Source organism: Aquarana catesbeiana, linkage group LG03 (genome assembly GCF_042186555.1).
Source record: "Aquarana catesbeiana isolate 2022-GZ linkage group LG03, ASM4218655v1, whole genome shotgun sequence".
NCBI lineage: Eukaryota > Metazoa > Chordata > Amphibia > Anura > Ranidae > Aquarana > Aquarana catesbeiana.
The window spans coordinates 144,561,079-144,584,821 of record NC_133326.1 but is presented as its reverse complement, the minus strand read 5'-3'; the positions used below and the strand labels follow the sequence as shown (position 1 = coordinate 144,584,821).

At 41.1% G+C, this 23,743-nt stretch overlaps 1 protein-coding gene across 5 annotated transcripts in view; it reads left to right on the top strand.

Moving 5' to 3' along the window:
• Nucleotides 1-649: 649 nt before the first annotated feature.
• The window catches only part of TASOR2 (transcription activation suppressor family member 2), a 118,466-nt gene continuing 95,372 nt past the window's right edge, over nt 650-23,743 (top strand). For all 5 annotated transcript variants that reach the window (XM_073619399.1, XM_073619398.1, XM_073619396.1 and 2 more), the window contains exons 1-2: nt 650-770; nt 17,460-17,533. In XM_073619399.1, coding sequence (XP_073475500.1) covers nt 17,526-17,533 — 8 coding nt within the window. In that variant the 5' untranslated portion in view covers nt 650-770; nt 17,460-17,525. The remainder of the gene's footprint in view (nt 771-17,459; nt 17,534-23,743) is intronic.

Sequence of the window (23,743 nt, the reverse complement as noted above, 5' to 3'; positions counted from 1 at the left end):
GGAAGTGACGCTTTGACGTCGCTTCTGCCCTGCAATAGTATGGAGACGGGTGGGGGCCATCTCCCCCTCACTCAGCTCCATACCACAGATGCGATCGCCTCCACCGTTCTGGTAAGCAGCGGTGGGCACTGGAGCACGGCGGGAGGGGGGGCCTCTCCCAGTGCAGATAAAAGTCTAACGGCGAATCCGCTGCAGAGACCACTTTTATGTGAAAGCGGACCACTTTGATCGATATTTGGGCAAGATTCACAGGAATGCAGAATCATCTTCTAGTAATTCTATAGTTTAGAGCTTTTAAAAGCTATATAATTTGAGAGTCAAAAAAGTTTTAAAGTCTATAATATCCGTTAATGCACATAAAAAAATGTTTCCAGAAGCACTAACCCCAAAGATAGCTTTAGCAGCAAAAAGCTCTAATGAATCAAAAAAGAGAATCTAAGATGTAGATACATTTCAATTTTATTATGACATCGAAGTTTACAAACGGCAAATCAGTGTGAGTAGACCACAGCCACCCCGCTGAATTGACGCTGCTACTCTACAGAAAGTGACTCCACGCCAGTGAGGGCACAGTCCTTCCAGCACTAGAGCCTCAGTCTCACTCCACTTCCGGGTGAGCTTTCACTTTCTCTTCTTGACTTCCTCCGCAGGAATCACTTCCGGAGCAGCAGGCGCTCCTCCCCTTCCCTAGGACTGTGTGGCTGTAGATCGTCAGACATTTTCTGAGTGCTGTGTCTTGTTGTATACGGATCTACAGAAGAGTCGGGAAGGTGAGCTCGGTCGTGATAGAGGCGCTTCTCCGCGGTTTACTCGGGGGGTTCTCACACCGGTTATGATGCCCGGGATTGTTCTAGAAGTTTTCGCACTGCTTTTAGCTCACGTTTCTTTATAAAGGTTATCGGGGGAGGCTGACGCTTCGGGCCCCGACAGAGGGGAGAAATGTGTGAGGAAGAGAGGGTGGGGGCCAGTCTGGGAGGAATCGTCTGTGTACTGTGATCTCTACTTCCCATTATGTGTGTGTGTGTGTGAGGGATTGTGTAATGGGAGCTCTGCCCTCTGCTACGTATGTGTGTGCGCGGCTTCCCCTCTCCCTGGCAGTAGGAAGTGATGGGGCGGCCCTTGTGTATATCCGTCCTCTGTATTCACACAGGATGTGCACAACACTCCTCACACACAGGCCCAGCCCCATGGCCTGCCATTAAGGATCAACATTCCAGCCATTTATGATTTTGGTATAATCATCTATTATGTACTGGTCTTTTCATTTTACTGCTGTTGATGAGAAAAAAAAGTGTGTGTAATAAATATATATAAATATATATATATTAAAACCTTGGATTGTGAGCATAATTCGTTCTGGAAGCATGCTTGTAATCCAAAGCACTTGTACATCAAAGCAAATTTTCCCATAAGAAATAATAGAAACTCGAATGATTCATTCCACAACCATTCATTCTAGTCCTTCAGTTTATAGTCCCATATAAAAAGATTATAGCAATGTGGTAGGTTGTGTAACCATAAAATGTCCACATCCACAATCTGAAGCCTCCACAAGGGGATTAGAAGCAAAATCCGGCAGGAGCTCCAGAGTATAAAAGAGAAGAGAAACACCTCTAAGTGTAGCAATATGATTACATTTAATGAAGGTACAACATTTAGCAATTCACATGGTGATTAAAAGAGGCAGATCTAAGTATGCAGGCGTCTGTCCGGTATAAAGCTGTCCACATAGACTGTCCCCCACAGCGCCGGCTCTCACCGCTGTCAGGCTGCAATGACCGGGAAGACTATCCTGCAGTAGAGCGATCTGAAAGCGAGGATGGTCTATGTGGACAGCTTTACCCCGGATGTCTGCATACCTAGATGTGCCTCTTTTAATCCTCAACCATGTGAGTTTTTAAATGTTGTACCTTCATTAAAGTAACTATATTGCTACACTTAGAGGCGCCTCTCTCTACTCTTTTATACTCAGCTGTGAAATGACGCTACTTGTATATCAAGACATCGCTTGTTTATCAAGTCAAAATGTATTAATATATAAAGAAGTCAAATCGATTCAAAATTTAAGCAAATCGATTTTTTTTAGATTTTTTTTTTTTTTCACCGCGCCGGTCATGAGGAGCTGCGGGCAGGAGTTTTTAGGCTTCGGCTTAGTCCGCGGCTTCGGGCTGGTCCGTGAGGCCGGACGCCGCGGACTAGGCCGAAGCCGCGGCCTCACCTAAAAACTCCTGCCCGCAGCTCCTCAGGACCGGCGCGGTGTCCAAAAAAAAAAAAAAAACTCAATTCGAATCGTGAATCGAGTTTTTTTTATTTTTTTTTTTTTTTTCGCTTAGAAGATAGATCACGATTCTCGCTGTGTAACATCATCTTTCACATTAAAACAAAAAAAATTTGGGCTAACTGTACTGTTTAATTTTTTTTTTTTTCTTTTAATTCATTGAAGTGTATTCCGTTTGGGCAAATACAATGTAACATAAAATATTGCAGCAATTGCCATTGTTTTCCTTAAAGTGGTGTTCCGGCCGAAATGATACTTTTTAAATAAAAATACCCCTATAATATACAAGCTTAATGTATTCTAGTAAAGTTAGTCTGTAAACTAAGGTCTGTTTTGTTAGTTTATAGCAGTAGTTAGTTATTTTATAAAATTACAGCAGGCCCTGGCCATCTGAAGCCAGACTGTATTTCTTCCTGGATCTCATCCTTGCAGATCTCGCACATGCTCAGTGCAGCACAAGCAGTGTAATAGGTTTCAGGTCAGCTTTCCATAGCAACGGCAGTTTCAGAGGAAGTTGCCGCCCCTTCCCAGAAGGCATTGCAAACAGGAAATGATGCGATGGGCCGCGGCCAGGGAGGAGGAAGTGAAAAATGAATACAGCAGATATACAGTAGGTGCTGAGAAAAAAATTTAAAAAATATCCAATTTGTTTACAGTGCACAGTTTAGTGAGGGATGCTGAAGAGTTGTAAAAGTGGGTGGAACTCCACTTTAAGGTCTCTACTAAAATATATATGTTTCGGGGTTCCAAGTAATTTTCTAGCAAAACATATTGATTTTAACTTAAAGTGGATGTAAACCCGAATTTTTTTTTTTTTTTTTTGATTTCATAATGGAGAGTATAAGATTTCCTATCATTTGAGCCCAGTCTTGTCACAAAGTGTTAATCCAGCTCTGAGCAATCCTCTTTTATTGTTCAGTGAGATAAATCTTGACAAACAGAGAAAAACTTTGTCAAATCCTCCCCCTTGCTGTGAGTGACAGGTGATTTACATATCTTGTGCACCAGCCTAAGACATGCATTATTTTTTAATTCCCTCCCCCACTCCTTTCTTCAGCAGCTCTGCAAGGATTGGCTGTTCCACACCTCAGCATGATTTGGCATGCTGAAGTCATGTGGTTACTTTCCTGTCTTTTCACTGGATGTTAGAGATCATAGCAGAAGTTCAGTGTAAGAAATACATAGGAGAAAATGCATATTGACAAGGGGAGTGTAGAGGTGGGCGGGGAGTCTACTGACATCACTACTCCTCCCACCGAGCTCCAGACAACAGACCCACCCACAGAATCTGCAGTTTTTCGTATCTCATAACAGACAGAGGGGAGACATTTGACAGGTAAAGATACATGCAGGAGGCATGTATATACTTATGGCAGTAGTTTAGAAAGGATGAGAGTGGGTTTACATCCACTTTAAGAAACAAGTGTCAGAAAAAGATTTAGACTTTAAGTGGTTAAACTTCCTGCATTTACACGTTGTTTAAAAACTTGGCAGACTGCCTGGATTTTTTTCTTTACACACAGAAGTTTCCCTTTGATCTAAGAAGGAAGAGTTATACAATGTTTCTTTTTAAAAACTTGACAGACTCCCAGGATGTTTTCTTTTGACAGCTGAGTGAGCAGAAAAGTCTCTTCACTTGTTATATGAAAGAAAGGCAAACTGCAACAGAGATCGTCAGGGGGGTTAAATCGAGATCATGATTTTTTAACGATTAATTGTGCAGCTCTAATATCCCTCTCGATCTCTCATTTTATTTAAGCAATGGTAACCTTAAAACTGACCTTTCCCTCCTAAGGGCTTGTTCGTTCCACAATTTCTGCATTCCGTATGTGTTTTTTGCATACACACGTTTGATGCATTTTTATGTTTTTCAATGCGTTCAAGTGCGTTTCTTTTCCCACTGTAAAAACCCAAATATTGTTAATGCTAGTGGTGCACCGAAATTAAAATTTTGGACCGAAACTGAAAATTCTGGATGCAATTGGGTAAAAACCGATACAGTGGACAGTTTTAAAGTGATTTTGTAAAGGTTAGTTTATATGTTATACTTGCCTCCTCTGTGCAAGGGTTTTGCACAGAGTGGCCCCGATCCTCCTTTTCTGGGGTCCCCCGGCGGCGCTCCTGGCCCCTACTCTTCATCGACTGCCCGCGTGGAAAGCTCCTTTCCATAGGGGCACCCATATGGGCGTGCTCCCGAGTCCTGCTGCTGCAGGATTTGGCCCTGCCCCCGTGGCACTGAATTTGATTGACAGCAATCAATCTATCCAATGAGGACCCGAGACAGCGGCTTGAGCTGCTGGGCTTGTTCTCATCGCTGGAAAGATTGTGTTCAGGTAAGAAAAAGGGGAGCTCTGGGGGGGCAGCTGCAGCACAAAAGGTTTTTACATCATAATGCACAGAATGCATTAAGGTGAAAAACCTCAAAACTTTACAACTCCTTTAATAAAATATATATATATTTTTGCAAATGATTATATTCGACTTTCTAATTAATATCATGAATTTATTTTCAGCCATTATCGGCACCTTTTCAGCCGATAGGGCTGCTTTCACCTTGAGCAGTTTTTTGAGGAAAAAAAGTGCAAGAAAAGCTTAAAGTGGAACTTTACCCATAACAACTTGATAAAAAAATTAGTGTGTGCTGTAAATTGCCTCCAGAATTGTTCCTATTTCTTGCTGGAAGCTTCAATTTTGCTAAAGCCCAGCTGTAAATCACAAAGCGAAACTAAACCCATCGATTTACCAGTTTGAAAAAACAGTTTGATTTCATTGTGTCCTCAACCAAACTGTCAAACCATCAAATGGCTGGTGTCCTAACTGATCACATGAGCAGCACCATGGCAGTTGCAGTTCAAACATAAGCAGCTTCCTTGGCTGTAAAGGATAGGAGGATTTATTTCCGCTTTAAGACCCCTTTCACACTGGGACGGTTTGCAGGCGTTATTATATAGTGCCTGCAAACCGACCCAAAACAGCCGCTGCTGTTTTGCACACTGAAGCGGTGTGCTGGCAGGAGAAGAAAAAAACTCCTGCAAGCCGCATCTTTGGAACGGTGAAGGAGCGGGTGTATCCACTGCTCCTAAACTGCTCCTGCCCATTGAAATCAATGGGGCAGCGCGGCTATAGCCGCGCTATGCGAGCAGATTTAACCCTTTTTCGGCCGCCAGCGGGGGTTAAAACCGCACCGCTAGCGGCCGAATACAGCCGCAAAAACGACGGTAAAACAGCGCTAAAAATAGCGCTGTTTCACCGCCGACGCCCCCACCCCCCCAGTGTGAAAGGGGCCTTAGGCTGTCAGCAGATCGGCCTCTGCAAACTCAGCAGTGCCTTAAAATGGAGAGCAGCTGAGCATGTACAGAGCAGGGTAAGACCGTGTATTACTGGATTTTAAACAGTATAGGCACTTATTTTTAAAGTTTTACATAGCTATACGTGCAAAAGGGGCCAGCCTGAAGTGATCTAGCAGGATTGAATTTTCTGACTAAAGTTCCACTTTAAGAAATTTTAAGAAAAATGCATCCCTTTAATGCTATGTATGTCTTTACACTGGTCCATTGCAGTGTTAAAAATCCTGCTTGTGCAGATTTGGTCCGTTAACCACTTGCCGCCCACCCACCATCAAATGACGGAGGGACGGTGCGGCTCTCATTCTGGGTGGACGTCATATGACAGCGCCCCAGAACGTCCACTCTCGTGGGGGGCGTGCATCGCGGAACACGGTGCGACCCCGATCTCTGTAAAGAGCTAAAGACACTGCTCTTTAACCATGTGGTTACTTGGAAATGCGGAAGTGCTGTTAATCGGCTCGTCTCGCCTCACGCTGACAGAGTGTGTAGCGAGGAGTGCTGATCAGCGGTATCTCCTCGCAGGGGAGACCAGGGCACTGATCATCAGTGCCCTGATTACAGGAAAGCCCCAGCAGTGCCCTTTAGTGATGCCAGTCAGTGCAGCCCTTCAGTGCTGCCCATCAGCGGTGCCCTCAAGTGCTGCCTATGCTTATCAGTGCGGCATATTGGTGCCTCCTCATCAGTGCCCATAAGTGCTGCCTCATCAGGCTGGGTTCAGACTAGAACATGGACCGGCTCACAGAAGGAGTCCGGTGCGTCTCCATTCACCGTTTCAGGTCCGATTTCAGCTCAGAATTTTGGTCTGAATTTGGACCTGAAACAGACCAGAAGACTCTCGCAAGGCTTCTGTGCAATTTGCACCAGAGCCGATCCGGAGATGTGTGAGCCAACTCCATAGAGAGCCGGTCACAATCTCCTGCTTTGCGAATCGGATGTGAAGAAACCCGCATCCAATTCTCATAAGTGTGAACCCAACCTCAGAGTGCAGCCTCATGAGTGCTCATCACAGAAGGAGAAAAAATTCTTATTTACCAAATTTACTGACAGAAGCTAGGGAACTTTTTTTTTTTTTTTTTTTTTTTTTTTTTTTTTTTTTCAAAATTTTCAGTCCTTTTTTAGTAAATGATGAAAAAAAAACAGCAGTGATTAAATAGTACCAAAAGAAAGCTCTATTTGTGTGTAGAAAATGATCAAAAATGTTTTTGAGTGCTTTTGAGGGCCATATGTAAACGGTGTTCAAACCACACGTGAGGTATTCCCGTGATCGTCAGAGCGTGAGCAATAATTCTAGCACAGGACCTTCTCTGTAACTCTAAACTGGTAACCTGTAGAGATTTCTAAAGCATTGCCTATTGAGGTTTTTGAGTATCGTAGTTTGTCACCATTCCACGAGCGTGCACAATTTTAACCACTTCCCACCCAAACTAAAAATTTAGTTTAGGTACAGTGTTGTATGACCGTGCAATTGTCATTCAAAGTGCGACAGTGCTGAAAGCTGAAAATTGTCCTGAAATTGTTAGGTATCAATTTACTCGATGTCAAATCTTTCATATTATACAAAAATATTGGGCTAACTTTACTGTTTTCTTATTTTTTAATTGGAAAAATCTCCATTTTATTCTTTAGGGTCTCTGCTACAAAAAAAAAAAAAAAAATAATAAAAAATTCTATGTATGTATATGTGTTTGGGGGTTCTGAGTAATTTTCTAGCAAAAAATATTGATTTTAACTTTTAAACAACAAATGTCAGAAATAGGCTTGGACCTTAAGTGGTTAAAGCAGAAATGGTTTTAACACTTTATTTAAATGTACCTCTCCCCCTCTTTCTGCAATTTTTCCATGGGGGGGTGCTTTTTTTGCCTGTGCCTCTGCATTTCTCACCTAGCCAAGAATGACATCCCCCCCACCCCCCTGGCCCAAAGTCTCCTGGCATACCCACACCACACATCCCAGGAGGCTTCAAATCTGTGTAAAACACAATGTACATGCACAGTGAGCATCATCAGGAAGCTGGCTGCTGGAATTCAGAAGAGATAGCCAGCCTCCTGATGTCACAAAGACGATTCATTGGGTGTGTATGCTAATCCAGCAAACCCACAATACCAGGTAAGAAGGGGTAAAGAATGGGAACCCTTTAATCTCATGCACCAGTAAAGTTCTTGAGAGATATAAGAAACTCATTTTTGGGTGGCCTGACCCTTTAATATATAGGAATATATTAGCTTGACAGTGTTGAAAGCTATGATCGATATAAGTAAATATGAAAGGACCGCCAAAAGCTGGCTTTTAATATTACCACAAAGAGAAGATTACCACTATACTCCCCCCGAATGTCTGTTATTCATACTATTCTGGTTTTATTATGGCTTAATCCTATAGGATCAATTCACCTCAAAGTTATATTTTGGTTGTAGGTGAAGCCAGATGGACAGATTGAGCTCCTGCATACATGTCTTGGATACTCCAACACTGGAATCTGCTGCCATATTCCCTGGCTTTGTTTCTGTTCCTGGGTGTTTTAGTTTACCCAGCTGAATTTTGTGTAATATAATTTAAATAAATAATCCAACATCAAGAGTCGGCTTTCGTCATAATGGCCACAGCAGGTGTGCAGATCTAGGAGCTCAAGTGCTGTCATCACAGCAATAGAGTCCCAAAGGGATAGTGGAATATGACAGGTGGTTTAACGCTCCAGAATCTACCAAGGATGGAAATGTCAGTTTGGGGAGGATTGGGCCTTATAAATATATTGTGGTGTGTTTTTCCATAGCATGATGTATTTTACTAGTAACCTGGGGACATGACACGTGCTCATGGTAGGCCCAATTACTTGCTATTATATGGTGGTGGTGCTGGGAGGTTGTGTTCAGATTTAATTGCATATCCATACGTTATTTCCCCTTGTGTAATTCGTAATATGACAGCTGCTTTTTAGTCACTTGGGACAGTTCTTTGTGTTTTTTTTTTAATATCTTTCTCCATTTTTCTTACTACACATAGGTGCCACTTCTATGTGAGCACATATCACAGTCATATACAGATAGAGGCTGACAGCTTGCACAATACTGCCAAATTTGTGCAGCAGTGATAAACGGATGCTCTGTGTTTACTGAACGGGAGCAAAGGAAATGCAAATTCATATCTCAGTTCCTTTCGTTTTCTAAGCTTTGCTGAAGAACATAAAATCACAGTTGGGTCCAGATATATCTGGACCCAGGCACAATTTTAGGTTTGTTCAGGTATTTACCAAAACATATTCAAGCTATAGTTATATAATGAATATGGGCAGAAAGTGCACACTCTCAGGTTTAATTTGAGGCTATCCAAATCAGAGGAAGGGTTTAGAGCTCTTAAGAATAGCCACTACCCTTTTTCAAGGGACCAAAAGTAATTGGACAGTTGAATCAAAAGTTGCTTCATGGCCATGTGTGGGCTACTCCTTCATTATTTCTTCATCAATTAAGCAGGTAAAAGGTCTGAAGTTGATTCTAAAGCCTCATACACACGATCGGATTTTCCGTAGACAAAACGTCAGACTTTTGTCCGAATGGCGTTGGCCAGGAACTTGTCTTGCATACAAATGGCAAGGAATTGTTGGCCAACAAACACAAACAAACGTAATGACGTATTAGACGTACTACGAGACTACAAAGAGGAAGTTCAGTTGTCATGCGCCACCCTTTGGGCTCCTTCTGCTAATTTTGTGTTAGTAAAAGTTTGGTGAGTGTTGATTCACGCTTTTCATTTTGCACTTATTAGTTAGTTGACGAACGACCATTCAGAAACCAGCCATGTTGCGGAATCTGAGGAGATAACGTGTTATTAATTATTGGCCTTGGAGTTATTGCTTTGACCCAAGTCCAGACAAGGACCAGGAGGAGGAGGATTTCTTGGACCAAAAATGTGTTGCTTTGTAAATTGGGACCAATTATGTCATATATCTTTGCTGCGGAAGCTCCAGGAGAATAATCTGGATGATTTTCGGAATTATCCCCGGATGACGGACCCCTGCTTTCACCAACTCTCGGCATTGTTGACCCCCTATATTAAGACGTAGGACGCATGCGGCTTTTATTTTTATTTTTTGGTTGAATAATGATTTGATTTGGTATGTTTTCTATATTTTTGGATGCATAGAATGCACTTTTGGTTAAGTTCTATTTGCAGATAGCATGTCTAATTTTATTTGTTGTTTTTTTTAATGCAAAATAAAAAAAATGTGTAGAATAATACTTGGCTGTGTTTTACTTCAAATGACAGTTTGGGAGTAGGCAGTTACATTTTAAAAAATACAATGTAAAATTAACAAGGGACACCAACATAGTTGTATCTTTGATCTTAAAAACTACAGGATATTAATATTATTCTTATCACTAGAAAAAAAGCCTTTGGAAATACGTTTGGCAGAACTCCATCAGTATCACCAGCAAAGCAGCTTCATTATTATCACTTTGAAGAATAGAATTGTGTGCTGCGTTCCTAGATTTCAAAATTGTGCAGCGTCACAAATGTTAATTTTCCATTATGAACACTAGTTTACAAGACCGACTGCTTACGGATCGTCCTTGCTTCCGAGCATGCGTGTTTGTGCTTTGGACTTTTGTCCAACGGACTTGTGTACATACGCTCGGAAAATCCAACAACAGACATTTGTCTGCGGAAAAATTTATAAACCTGCCACCCAACATTTGTCCATGGAAAGTTGACCAACAATTGTCTGATGGAGCATACAAACTGTTGGATTTTCCACCAACAGCCTGTCATCATACAATTCCCGTCGGAAAATCTGATCGTGTGTACGAGGCTTTAGTGTGGTATTTGCATTTGGAATCTATTGCTGTACATCAAGTGTTCAAAGGAGCTGTCCATGCAAGTGAAACAGGCCATTGTAAGGCTTCAAAAATGAAACAAATCCATCGGAGAGATAGCAGCAACATTAGAAGCAGCCAAATCAACAGTTTGGTACATTCTGAGGAAAGAAGAACGCACTGGGGAGCTCAGCAACATAAAAAAGGCCTGGGTGTCCTTAGAAGACAACAGTGGTGGATGATAGCAGGATCCGCTCTATGGTAAAGAAAAACCCATTCACAAAATCCAGACAAGTGAAGGACACTCTCCAGGAGGTGGACGTATCATTGTCGTCTACAATCAAGAGAAGACTTCATGAGCGCAAATACAGAGGGTTCACCACAAGGTGCAAACCATTCATAAGCCTGAAGAATAGAAAAGCCAGATTAGACTTTGCCAAAAAACATCTAAAAAAGCCAGACCAGTTCTGGAAAAGCATTCTTTGGAAACTAAGATGAATCTGTACCAGAATGACGGGAAGAAAAAAGTGTGGAGAAGGCTTGGAACAGATCATGATACAAAGCACACAATGTCATCTGTAAAACATGGTGGAAGCAGTGTGATGGCATGGGCATGCATTGCTTCCAGTGGTACTGGGTCATTGGTGTTTATTGTGACAGAAGATGGAAGCAGGCAGATGAATTCTGCAGTGTTTAGAGATATACTGGCAGCCCAGTTTCAGCCAAATGCAGCAAAGTTGATTGGACAGCACTTCACAGTACAGATGGACAATGATCCATATCACACTCCAAAAGCAACCCAGGAGCTTTTGAAGGCAAAGAAGTGGAATATTCTGCAATGGCCGATTCAGTCACCTCATCTCAACCCAATTTAGCATGCATTCCACTTGCTGAAGGCAAAACTAAACGCAGAAAGAGCCACAAAAAAAGACAGCTGCAGTTAGAGCCTGGCAAAGCAACAGAAAGGAGGAAACCCAGTCTTTGGTAATGTCCATGGGTTCCAGACTTCAGGCAGTCATTGCCAGTAAAGCATCCTCAACAAAATATTAAAAATTAACATTTTATTTATGATTTTATTCATTTGTCCAGTTAATTTGAGCCCCTGAAAATGGGGGGGCTTTGTATAAAAATGGTTGCAGTTCCTAAAATTTGTACTTGATGTTTTTGTTCAACCCATTGAATTAAAGCTGAAAGTCTGCACTTCCAATTAATTTGGATTTTTTCATTTTAAATTTTATTCTAGTGGCATTCAGAGCCAAAAGTATGACTATTGCGCCTTATGCCTTACTAGCTTCTACCGACGATACTAGTTCCTTGTTTCCTGACTTCACTACACCACTTTTCTAAGTCGGTGACTCAAACGATTAAAATGGCGAGGAAATTTAGCATTTTCATGGAGCCTCAGTATTTCAGTGTTTTTTTTTCCCAAGTTTACTTTAACCACTTGTCTACCAGTACCATTTATAAATAGTAGCTGGCTGGAAGGGTTTTTGACCTGGGTTCACACTATTGCGAACACAGACATTGCATGTGGTTCACACTGCATTGCTGTGCAGATCATATGCGATATCAGTTGTATGGCTGAGTTTGCATGAAAATGTTGCAGGAACCGTTTTTTTTCCCCACACTGGAATCGGATCGCATGGGTGTTCACACCCATGCGATCCGATTCCTGTCTGAATTCACAGTTCGCACTGCGATCTGCAAACCGAACTGGGCGTGTCATTAACTTTGTGTTGACACCCGCAGCGGTTCACAGAGGTAAGTGTGAACTGCCTGCAAGGGAAATGTGATGCGGGAACCCGCACTGGAAGCTTGCTAGTTCCTGCATCTCAATAGTGTGAACTGGGCCTTTAATACACTGCTAGAGTTTTTTTTTTCTCTAAAACTGGTGCACACAGAATCTGGTGCAACTGTGCATAGTCACCTATCGGTGTCAAATCGCATGGCAAATCAGCGGCTACGGCCGGCAATAGCACCGTCCGAATCAGTTCGACACCGCACTAATTCCCAAAAGTAATTCTTTTGGCAACTTTGAGGGCGATTTTAATTGACATCTGTGCAGGAACACGCACAGATGTCTGTCAAATCACTCCGAAGTCGGACTGCATTGCTGGTTTGAAATCATGTGAGTTCAGCTGAAATTGCATGATTTCTAACCTGCAGCAGTGTGAACCTAGGCTAAAACCTAGAATCTGATTGGTTACTATGCACAGCTGCACCAGGTTCTTTGTGCACCTGTTTTAGTAAATCTCCCCCGCCGTGCTTACTACTGTCAAGCCAATTGTCTGCTTTCTGGGGCAAGTGATTCAGGCAGTTGTAAAGCCCAAACATCTGTTTGCTAATCTTCCCTCTGGTGAATGATCCCAGAAGCGACTAGCATTTTCCCTTATCTGGGTTCAAAGCGGTCATTGCACTGTTTACTTTTTTTGTGACACTTCATTCAAGTCTATGTACTACAATGACATGCAGTGTTGTGCGTAAAAGAGTAACACACGGCAAGAGACCTTAGTTCAGCGACATGGTGTGGAAATGCACATAATGGTTAGTAAAATCAAGACTATTGTGTTGATTTACTAAAACTGGAGAGTGCAAAATCTGGTGCAGCTGCGCATGGTAGCCAATCGGCTTCTAACTTCAGCTCGTTCAATTGAGCTTTGACAAAAAAAAAACTTGGAAGCTGATTGGTTTCTATGCAGAGCTGCATCAGATTTAGCATTCTCCAGTTTTAGTAAATCAACCCTACTGTGTGAATATAGTCCTCCATTTTCGGCAAAGGATGTGGTTTAGACTGTAATGCTGATCCAGACAAGTTGAAACGGGTCCTTTAGTTTGCATCAACGTTTTTACAAGCAGATCAAATATTTCTTCTGCATTCTTCATATATGCGAGTGCAAAGATATATCTTAATCATCATAGTAGTGTTTATACACACAGTAATAAACAAAGTTGGAACCGGCTATGAAAAACAATTTTTCCCTTTTTAGGCCTCATGCACGCGGGTGTATTAAAATACTCCTATCGAAGCTGGATTCTTCGGTTGAGAGCTGGCAAAAAAAATATTATTTCAGCACCAAAATGCTTGTGTTGGTGCGTAATTCTGCGCACTTGTGCATATACAGGTATATGACGTTTTAGAAGCACATGTGGGTAATCTCGTTCTATTGGCTAGAATATTCTTTAGTTGTAACCAGTAAAATGTGTTTACGCACATTTATGTGCATCTGTATGCGTTTACGTGAAAATTATGCCAGTAAGCTTCTCTCAAAATGCAGGTTTGGGGCATTATTTTTATCCCTCCTAAACACAGATCTGAAATGCATATCCAAATACATTTTACATATGTATTTAGATTGGGCTGGCAATTTTTTAATTTATTTTTTGCCTGTGTGCAACACTGCAGATAGAAAAACTCCAGAGAGTTAAATGACAACTCTTTTGCTGCTTTATCGGCTATTCTGCTGTTTAATTTAGTCATAGTTATGGTATGATACCCCCCCCCCCCCCCCAAAAAAAAAAAAAAAAATATTTGGTGATGATGAGAGCCAAAGTTTGAAATTGCCAAATGAAAGTGTGAATAAGTGACTGTATAATTTGGCTCTATCAGTGCTATATACCTGCAGATCTGTAAGAGCACTGATCCCCTGCTGTGTCGGATCAGAACAGAAACTAATATTAGATATGTAATCAATATGGGTGGCCAGATGTAAGCAGATGTGTGCCCGCCTGTTTCCACCCACGTTCAGTCTGGTCAGGGAAAACAGACTTATGGCATTCATATTGACAAATGTACTCATGTGGGCAGATATAGACAGGCATATATCCACCACTCATCAGTATAAATTGTAGTACAGTCTTGGTCTCTGTAATTACGGATCAAAAACTGATTGATTGCCCATGTGAAAGGGCCTTAGGTGGTCAAACAGGCCCCTAAACAAAATGGCAAGTTTTTATACTCCATACTATATGGAGGTAGAATGTGCATCACAGTGTACATGGTGGACAACATAACACACTGCAAGAGACCTCAGTGCAGAGACATGGTGTGAAAATGCACATAATGGTTAGTAAAATCAAGATTATTGTGATTTACTAAAACTGGAGAGGGCAAAATCTGGTGCAGGTGCAATTGCTAGCCAATCAGTTTCTAACTTCAGCTTGTTCCATTAAGCTTTGTCAAAAAAAACAGAAGCTGATTTGTACATAGTGGACAATGCCTTTTCACTTTATAATGGGAAGGGTCTGAACAAGGACCTTCATGGCAGAAACACCAGGTTTTCTTTTAATAAAATCTGTGGTTTTAAACCCTTACATATACCCAGTGAAGTGATAAGCCTCAGGTAATACACAGGGATGAAACAAATCCTCCTACATAAGTTGTATCTGTTTACCCACTCCCTCTCTTCTCTACAGCAGTTCAAAGTGCAAAATCTGTACACCTTCACTAAGCTTTCATAAAGCAGGGGGGGTTGGCTGAAGTCACACTCCGCGTTGCTGATTGAGAACTTATTGCAGGGAAGGGACACACCCCCTTCACACAGTATTGAGGAACAGAACTGAGGCTGTCAACTGCAGGCTGTGTGCTGGAGCACCCACATACCTTTATTTTTTTGGAGTCAGGAAAACTTGTCAGAAATCAAACATGTACATGGCAGAGGAATGAGGCAGCAGGCAGAAATGGCAGTGCTCCAGATTGAGACAAGTACACACTACAGAGAGATGTGCTTTGTTCATATTTAATGTCTGAGGTTTACAACCACTTTACTTTCAGCTTAGTTCAGCTAAATTATATTCCAAGCAATCAAATAAAAGATGTTCAAAGTCTTAGTTTGTGTTTCTTTAGAAAGCAGACAGAACCTGAATAGAAACGTTTTCCCCTGCTTACTGCTCCTTAACCACTTCCCACCCGCTGGCTGTCATATGACGTCCTTGACTTTGTGCAGGTATACTTGAATGATGCCTGCAGCTACAGGCGTCATTCAGATATCGGCTTTTTCAGCCGGTGATTCCCTACACCATAAGAACAATCATTGCGGCCGTTCCTCCCCCCACCCTCCGGTGCTTTTACCAACTCACCGCTTCCATTGGTAGGTCGGAGACAGGATCCGTCGGGCCCCGGATGTTTACCATAGAGATTTCCGGCAGCCCAGATGGTCGTCGGAGTCTCTTTGATCGTTAGGCGGCCAGGCGGGATGTTATGACGTCATGTCCGGCCTCTGCATTCAAACAAACAGCGGCACCACCTCAGCTGAAAAGCCGAGATCTTCTTCTCTTCTTTTTTTTTTTTTTTTTTTTTTTTAATTTCAGGCTTCCCTCTAGAGGTTAGATTGGGGGGTCTTATTGACCCCATATCTCACTGTAAAGGCGACCGATCATGCCATATTCTTATTACAAGGGATGTTTACATTCCTTGTAATAGGAGTAAAAGTGATCAAAAATTTTATTTTTATTTTTTTAAAGTCTCATAGAAAAAAAGTAAAATTAATATAAAAAATTTAAGCGCCCCTGTCCCCGTGTGCTCGCACACAGAAGTGAACGCATACGTAAGTCCCGCCCACATAGGAAAACTGTGTTCAAACCACACATGTGATGTATCGACATGAGCGTTAGAGCGAGAGCAATAATTCTAGCCCTAGACCTCCTCTGTTACTCAAAACATGTAACCAGTAAAAAATTTTAAAGTGTTGGTTATGGGGATTTTTAAGTACCAAAGTTTGGCGCCATTCCACGAGCGTATGCAATTTTGAAGCGTAACATGTTTGGTATCCATTTACTCGGCGTAACTTCATCTTTCACATTATGCAGAACAATTGGGCTAACTTTACTGCTTTGTTTTTTTTAAAGCACAAAACTGTTTTTTTCCCCCAAAAAAATGCGTTTGAAAAATTGCTGCGCAAATACCGTGTGAGATAGAGTTGCAATGACCGCCATTGTATTCTATAGGGTCTTTGCTAAAAAACAAATATATAATGTTTGTGGATTCTATGTAATTTTCTAGCAAAAAACTATGATTTGTACATGTAGGAGAGAAATGTCAGAATTGGCCTGGGTGGCAAAGTGGTTAAAGCACAACTGCATGCTCCTCACCCCCCCCAAAGGCATGACTGCAGGGCCTAGAAACATATGGACACATTTGAATATTCTTCACAGTTAAGCCTGCGGTTGAAATTTTAAGACTGAATATTCAGATCTTTTTAAAAGCCCAGTTGGATCAAATTCTGGAATCTTGCCGTTTTTGTATTTCATACTAGTTTGATAGATTTATACATATTTGCATGTGAATACACAGTTTACATTTTTAGTCTTTCTAGGTACCATAGATTAGCTTTCTTACCGCCACCTTGTGTTAATCATGTTTTTATAGCACTATATTTGCTATATTTCACAAACTTTACATTGGTTTGGTGCCCTTTTGCCTCTTGCAGAGCATGCAAAAAGGTTAAGCCAGATTGTTAATCATAAGCTTGTTAAAGAAACCTTAGCATTTACTGTAACCATCATGTATCCGTTTTCTCTGGATACTTCAGTGGCCAGGAAGACTGGATAGAAATAAGAGCTTTTGAGTTTTGCTTTCTTCACCCTTATTGGATAAATTTCATTTTTTCCACTTCAGTTTTTATAAAAAATACATGAAAAGTCAAAATAACGTGTAAAAAAGGATACACAGTAAAGTGTGGGGAAACTATAATAAAGCCAACTCCAATTAACCTGAATGAATGAAGCTTCCCTCTACTGGGGATAGTAGTAGATTTGACTACATTAAGGGAGAGCATAGTTATAACAGGAAAAAAATACAAACCAAGTCTCAGTTTCTTTTCTCCCTTGGTGAACTTTGACAAAAGGAGATAAATGGGTCAGGGCAGCTTTATAGATGCAATAAACTGTTAAAATGGATGTATTCTCTAACAGAAAATATCAATATAAACATAGAAATATACCTATGGGTTTTCATTGGCTTTTATTGGCTACTAATATCAATTTGATGGGGAATGTATTATGGATTCAATAAATTGCTTTCTTTTTCAGCCGGTGAAGTTGTCCAGTGAGGTTTTCTATGCAGTCAAGGCAATCTGGCAAATCATACGTCGGTTAATGAAGAGGTAAGTTCTCAAGCTGAGTAATATAAATAGCATTTTCTGCTCCCCACTTTAATATGTTCTGCTAACAAAGTCCTCTGTGCTCTTTTCACTTCACCAGCCATTACTTTACAGGAATGATGTACAGTGGCTATAAAAAGTCAACACACCCTGTAAAAATGCAAGGTTTTTGAAATGTTTCCATTGTGATATATATATATATATATATATATATATATATATATATATATATATATATATATATATATATATAATATAGAAGAGGAGGTGTGGGCACAGTGGTCAACCTTGGTACATAAAGGAATAATCAATACCTCATTAGTAGAAGCGAACTATAAGGTGCTATCCAGATGGTTAGCAAAAATCCAATCCTGGAGCCTCACCCAAATGTTTGTGGCTGTGGCCTGGTGGGAGATATGTTCCATGTTTGGTGGTCTTGTCTGAAGGGCCAAAGATTTTGGATCAGAGTATTCAATTTAATTTAATTCGGTGACCGGACAGAACATACCCAAACATCCCAAAATTGCTCTGTTCTCTGACCTCTTGGATGAGATCCCCAGGCACCTCCAAACCCTTAATCTGCACTTGCAGAACCCAGTCATTTAGGCTCATTTATTTGGGTCCTGTCCATAACACTCGGGCTCTTGATTGTATCGGAGGGAGTACCCTTCATTGATATTTGTCTAACCACGTTGGTATGGCTATACTTTGTTAAACCTTTGAATAAAAATCTATTGAAAAGAAAAAACCTGGCATTTTTACAATGATGTGTAAACATTTTTTTTATATCCACGTAATTCTCATCTTTGGTTCTAGAGGAAGGTCATGTTGCTGTGTTTTGCAGCTCTTTTATAAAGTGGAAAGTGACTGAAACTTGCACATAAGCCAGTAAGTCAAAAATGTACTATCCTAATCGTACAGTGCAGGACACAGGTAGAGTGTTCATAAACCATGGGTTATACTGTAGGTGTGTACAGCTCATTGGACACTGGCAAAGCTTTAGAGAACATGCCCCCTGGGTGCCTCCCCTATAACCCTAATCTACTCCATGTGTCTTAAGTTTTGTGCTAGTGTCTGAAGGTGATGGACCGTTTCTCCTTCACAGAGAAACTCACCCTTAGCATAACTAGTTACGTTTTAAAAAAAAATTTTATTTTGTCTTTGAAATCTTCAGTCAGCTCTTACTGTCCTTTTATGCCAACACAGAAGGATTGTATTTGGATCACTGCAACTTTGGTGAACCTTTGGAGTTGTACCTGGTCCCCGCAGTATGGGGCTAGTCTGTGATTTTACTTCAGGCAAATGCATTCTGCATGGGGGTTCACCTTGACCTTTTTTGTTCAGTTAGCAGCAGAGTGCTATACAGATCCAGGGTCTTTCTTTGCAAAAAATTAGGCTATTCCTGTAGTTGATCCTGCTGTCTCTGTCCTACACAAACATCTCACTGTACTTATTAAAGATGTTCCTTCTTTCAAAGATTCTGCAGACAGAAAGTTTGAGCCGCTCCTAAAAGCACTCTTTACTCTTGCAGGTCCAGCCCTGCAATCAGATCTTGCTGCCATTTCAGTATGTCAAAGTGCAGCTAAATAAATTTCAGGATCATGCTGTTGCAGAGCAATTGCAACAATTTGAGGCAGTACCATTCACACTATTCCATTCAAGAACTCTCCAACAAAACCTCTTGTCAACCTGGAAGAAGCTGGCTCCTTCTCTCTATTTGCCTATGCTTCCCTATCACTGCTAAGTTATCACAACAGATACAAGTCTCTCAGGCTTGGTTAATCGTGTTCCAATCCCTAACAGTCCAAGGGACATGGTCACTGGGGAAACCAAAATCCCCGTCACCATTTTGAAGTTTAGAGCAGTCCAGATGACCCTGCAGAACTGGACCCCCCTTCTGATGGAACACTTGTTCAAGGTCATGACTGTGGCCTACATCAACCATCAAGGGGTTATCAGGGGCCTTGCTACCTTGAAGGAAGCAAACCAGATAACCTCATTGACAGAAACTCACTGTCCAGTGATCTCTGATCTACATCCCAGGTGTGGGCAACTGGAAAGTGGATTAACTCGGCTGCCATTACCTGAATCATCCAAATGTTTTCAACTTGATATGCCAAAAAAGGGGGATTCTAGACGTTGACATCCTAGCCTCCAGATTCAACAACAAACTTCCTCTGTTTGTTGTCAGCACCAGGGGTCCTCTAACTCTAGCCTCAGATGCCTTGGTAATCCCCTGGTCTCAGTTCTGGCAAATTTAATTCTTCCCTCCAGTATGAATTCTGAAGTTTCTCTCGACAGCACTCTAAAGCTGGGTCTTCTACCCTTGTGAATCCCCAGTTTTGTAGCAAGGAATTAAAAGGAAGGGAGACCAGTGTTCCATACTGTACTCCAAGATATGGAGTTTATAGGCAAGTCAAAATTCCTCTTGTTTGGGCCTGTTTATCGTTGCCTCATTGTGGCCTACTTTTCTTATTCATTGCCTGGAAACATTCTATGGTGTACAATAGAGCTGCACGATTAATCATCAAGAATCATTATCGCAATTTTTTTTCCCCGTTGCGATCTTGACAAAAGTGTGTCTCTGCTCTGCTGAAGCGGACAGCTGTCAAAAGAAAGGAAGAAAAATACAGGGCAGTCTGCCAAGAATCACAACATTCTTTAGCAGTGAAACTTAAGTATAAACATTGTAACAATGTCTCAAAGGAATAGACTTGTGTGTAAATGAGGAAAGTTTAACCACTTAAACACTAAATCTTTTTCTGACATTTGTTGGTTTCAAGTTAAAATCATTTTTTTTTTTCGCTAGAAAATTACTTACAACCCCCAAACATTATATATATATTTTTAGTAGCACCCCCAGAGAATAAAATGGTGGTTGTTGCAATATTTTATGTCACATTGTATTTGCGTAGCGGTCTTTCAAATGCCTTTTTTTTTTGGAAAAAATTACTTTAATAAATTGAAAAAAAAAAAAAACCAGTAAAGTTAGCCCAATTTTTTATTTTTTTTTGTATAATGTGAAAGATTTTATGTCACGAGAAACGTGATCTTTTTATTCTAAACAAAAAAATTGTGATTCTCATTTTGGCCAGAATCGTGCAGCTCTAGGGTACAAATACATGAATACTCTGCCTTTGCAATGCATTGTACAATTGATAAGGAGCGGGGTAGAATACAGAGGAGGTGCTCAAGGAGCTTGTCTGCTAGAGGTTTGCCAGTGTCTAATCACCTGAATACTCTACCTGTGTTCTGTACTGTAATGGAATTTACAGGTAAGTAAAAAATAAAACCTTTTTCTCATTAACCCCCCCCACCCCTTTTTTGGTTTCAATAGAGGTTCCTTAGGTAAAAATCTGTTTTATTTGTTTTGGTTTGGAGGTATAATTTCTGCATCTGGTACCTGTCCAGTCCTTTTTGTAAAAAAAAAAAGTCAGTTCTTACAATGCAAGAGGAACTTTGCAAACAAACAAAACCATCAGACGGTAGCATTATAACGCAAAATAATCAGCGCTACCCCTGGTAGACCAATAAATTTAAGTAGTCAAACAAATAGTGAAAAAAATATTGAAAAAACCGGTGGTGAATTGAACAAGAGAAATATATACTAGGGTATATATAAAAACAAATGAAATAGTGTTTCCTTTTAGTTCTAAACAAAAAGGAAGGAAACAATGAAACATTAAAATAATAAACAAACTAGATTTTCGTGACACATAGACCAATAGTGCTGCCACCCAAAAAAAAACTGGAATATTCAGTTTTGACAAATGGTAAGAGCACTCAGGTGCACTACTTTTGTCAGAAAAAATGTTGACAACCCCTTTAAATTGGGTGTGCATATTTATAAACACAATAAAACAAAAAAGGTGCTATACATAAGAAACAATGTATAAGAAGTGAAGTGCAGTCTGCTTGAAAGGAGAGTCCTACAGGCTTAATATATAATCCAGGATTTTTCAGAGTTCAAACTGACATCCTCACTGCTTGGAGCATATAAACTTCTATCGAAAAAGGAGTAAAAAGGGGCCGCTTACCAGACGTAGATGACCCCTATTACAGAGGTCTTGCAGGCTCAGATTAACAGATCCCGGCAGGAACAGCTGATCAGGTTCCCGTGTTCAGATATCTATCCACACTGAGGTTTGTACTGACGCTTAAGATGACCCTGCAGCGCGCTTCCGATGGCTTGAACAGCTGATCTGCTTAGACACAGGCTCCGGTCCTCCTTGCGCTTCTCACAGGCCCTGTGGAGTCTGGTTGGTATAATTTGTCTTCGTGGGATCCCTCAGGTTTACAGGAGAGATAGACTTTCCCAGTCGAAGCCTCGTATGGAGAAACGCAGCGTAGGGCGGAGCCAAGGGATCTGACGTCACCACACATCAGCTGGCTGGTTTGATTGCAGCGGAGCTGGTTGTAAACATATACTGATTTTTTGCCAAACTCTTTCTGATGTCAGCCATTCATTGTTTTATTAAAGTCTTTTTAATATACTACACTATGGAGGACCTTCTATTTTTTACTATCTCTCTTGTAAACCTGTGAGCGATCCCACGGAGACAAATTATACCATCCAGATTCCACAGGGCCTGTGAGAAGCACAAGGAGGACCGGAGCCTGTGTCTAAGCAGATCAGCTGTTCAAGCCTTCGGAAGCGCGCTGCAGGGTCATCTTAAGCGGCAGTACAAACCTCAGTGTGGATGGATATCTGAACACGGGAACCTGATCAGCTGTTCCTGCCGGGATCTGTTAATCTGAGCCTGCAAGACCTCTGTAATAGGGGTCATCTACGTCTGGTAAGCGGCCCCTTTTTACTCCTTTTTCGATAGAAGTTTATATGCTCCAAGCAGTGAGGATGTCAGTTTGAACTCTGAAAAATCCTGGATTATATATTAAGCCTGTAGGACTCTCTCCTTCAAGTGGACTGCACTTCACTTCTTATACATTGTTTCTTATGTATAGCACCTTTTTTGTTTTATTGTGTTTATAAATATGCACACCCAATTTAAAGGGGTTTTCAACATTTTTTTCTGACAATAGTAGCGCACCTGAGTGCTCTTACCATCAGACAGTAGCAACAGACTATACAGAAAACACATAATGACCAACTTGTTTACAGCAATAAAACGGTCATCTCATACACTGTAGAATCACTGTATAAGACTTCGGGATCACATGTACAGAGTACACAAGTATAAGACAGATTTTTTACATCGTTAAGAACGGGGAGACCAGAAACATCACATCACAAAAAGTCTCAACTGCCTTCTGTGCTTTATCATATGATTAAAAAATCGCCAGTCCAAACACTAATGCCGCATACACACGAGTGGACTTCTCCGCCTGATCTCCAAAGGACTTTTCGACAGAGTTCCGACGGAGTTGCAACGAAACGGACTTGCCTACACACGATCACACCAAATTCTGATCGTTTCGAACGTGATGACGTATGACCGGACTAGAATAAGGAAGTTCGTAAGCCAGTAGCTGCCCTTGCATCCTTTTTTTTGTCCGTCGGACTAGCATACAGACGAACGGATTTTTCGGTCGGACTCGAGTCCATCGGAAAGATTTGAAACATGTTCTATTTCTAGGTCCCTTGGACTTTGACAGAATATGTAGCATAAGCAAGCATGCTACAGACTTGATGCCACAAGGAGTCCATCAAGGATAAATTGTGTGGGGGGTGCTAATTCTGGAGTCTCCAGCCAGTTATTCCATGTTTTTAAAAACCTTGTCAGGGCAACCCTCATGTAGATATGCCAGCTTTTCTGCCACTGAAGATGTATTTCCCATATTCTGTCACATAATAATGTAAGGGGGATTTGAGATTAATTTCTGTGCTATTCATTTAAGTGCTCTGAGCAACAGCCCTACGATAGTAATATACGTGTGAGGAGTACATTGTTATTCTTCTAACTGACCCGAAATTCAAATTTTTTGGATAAGTGACAAATTGGTGGCAAAAATGGAATTAATAGTACCCAAGACAAATTTCCAATATCTAACAAGTTTTGGGCATTTCCAAATCATATGAATCGATGTGCCAGTGAAAATCTCACATATAGTACATAGCTGAGAATACCTTCTGTGCCAGCAGGAATGTTTTTTTGAGGAGTGTGATATGCCCTATGTATGATGAGAGATTGAAAGTACGTTGTTTAGGACAATGGACCAGTCATCATCTGAAACGGTACCATTATCTGATTGCCA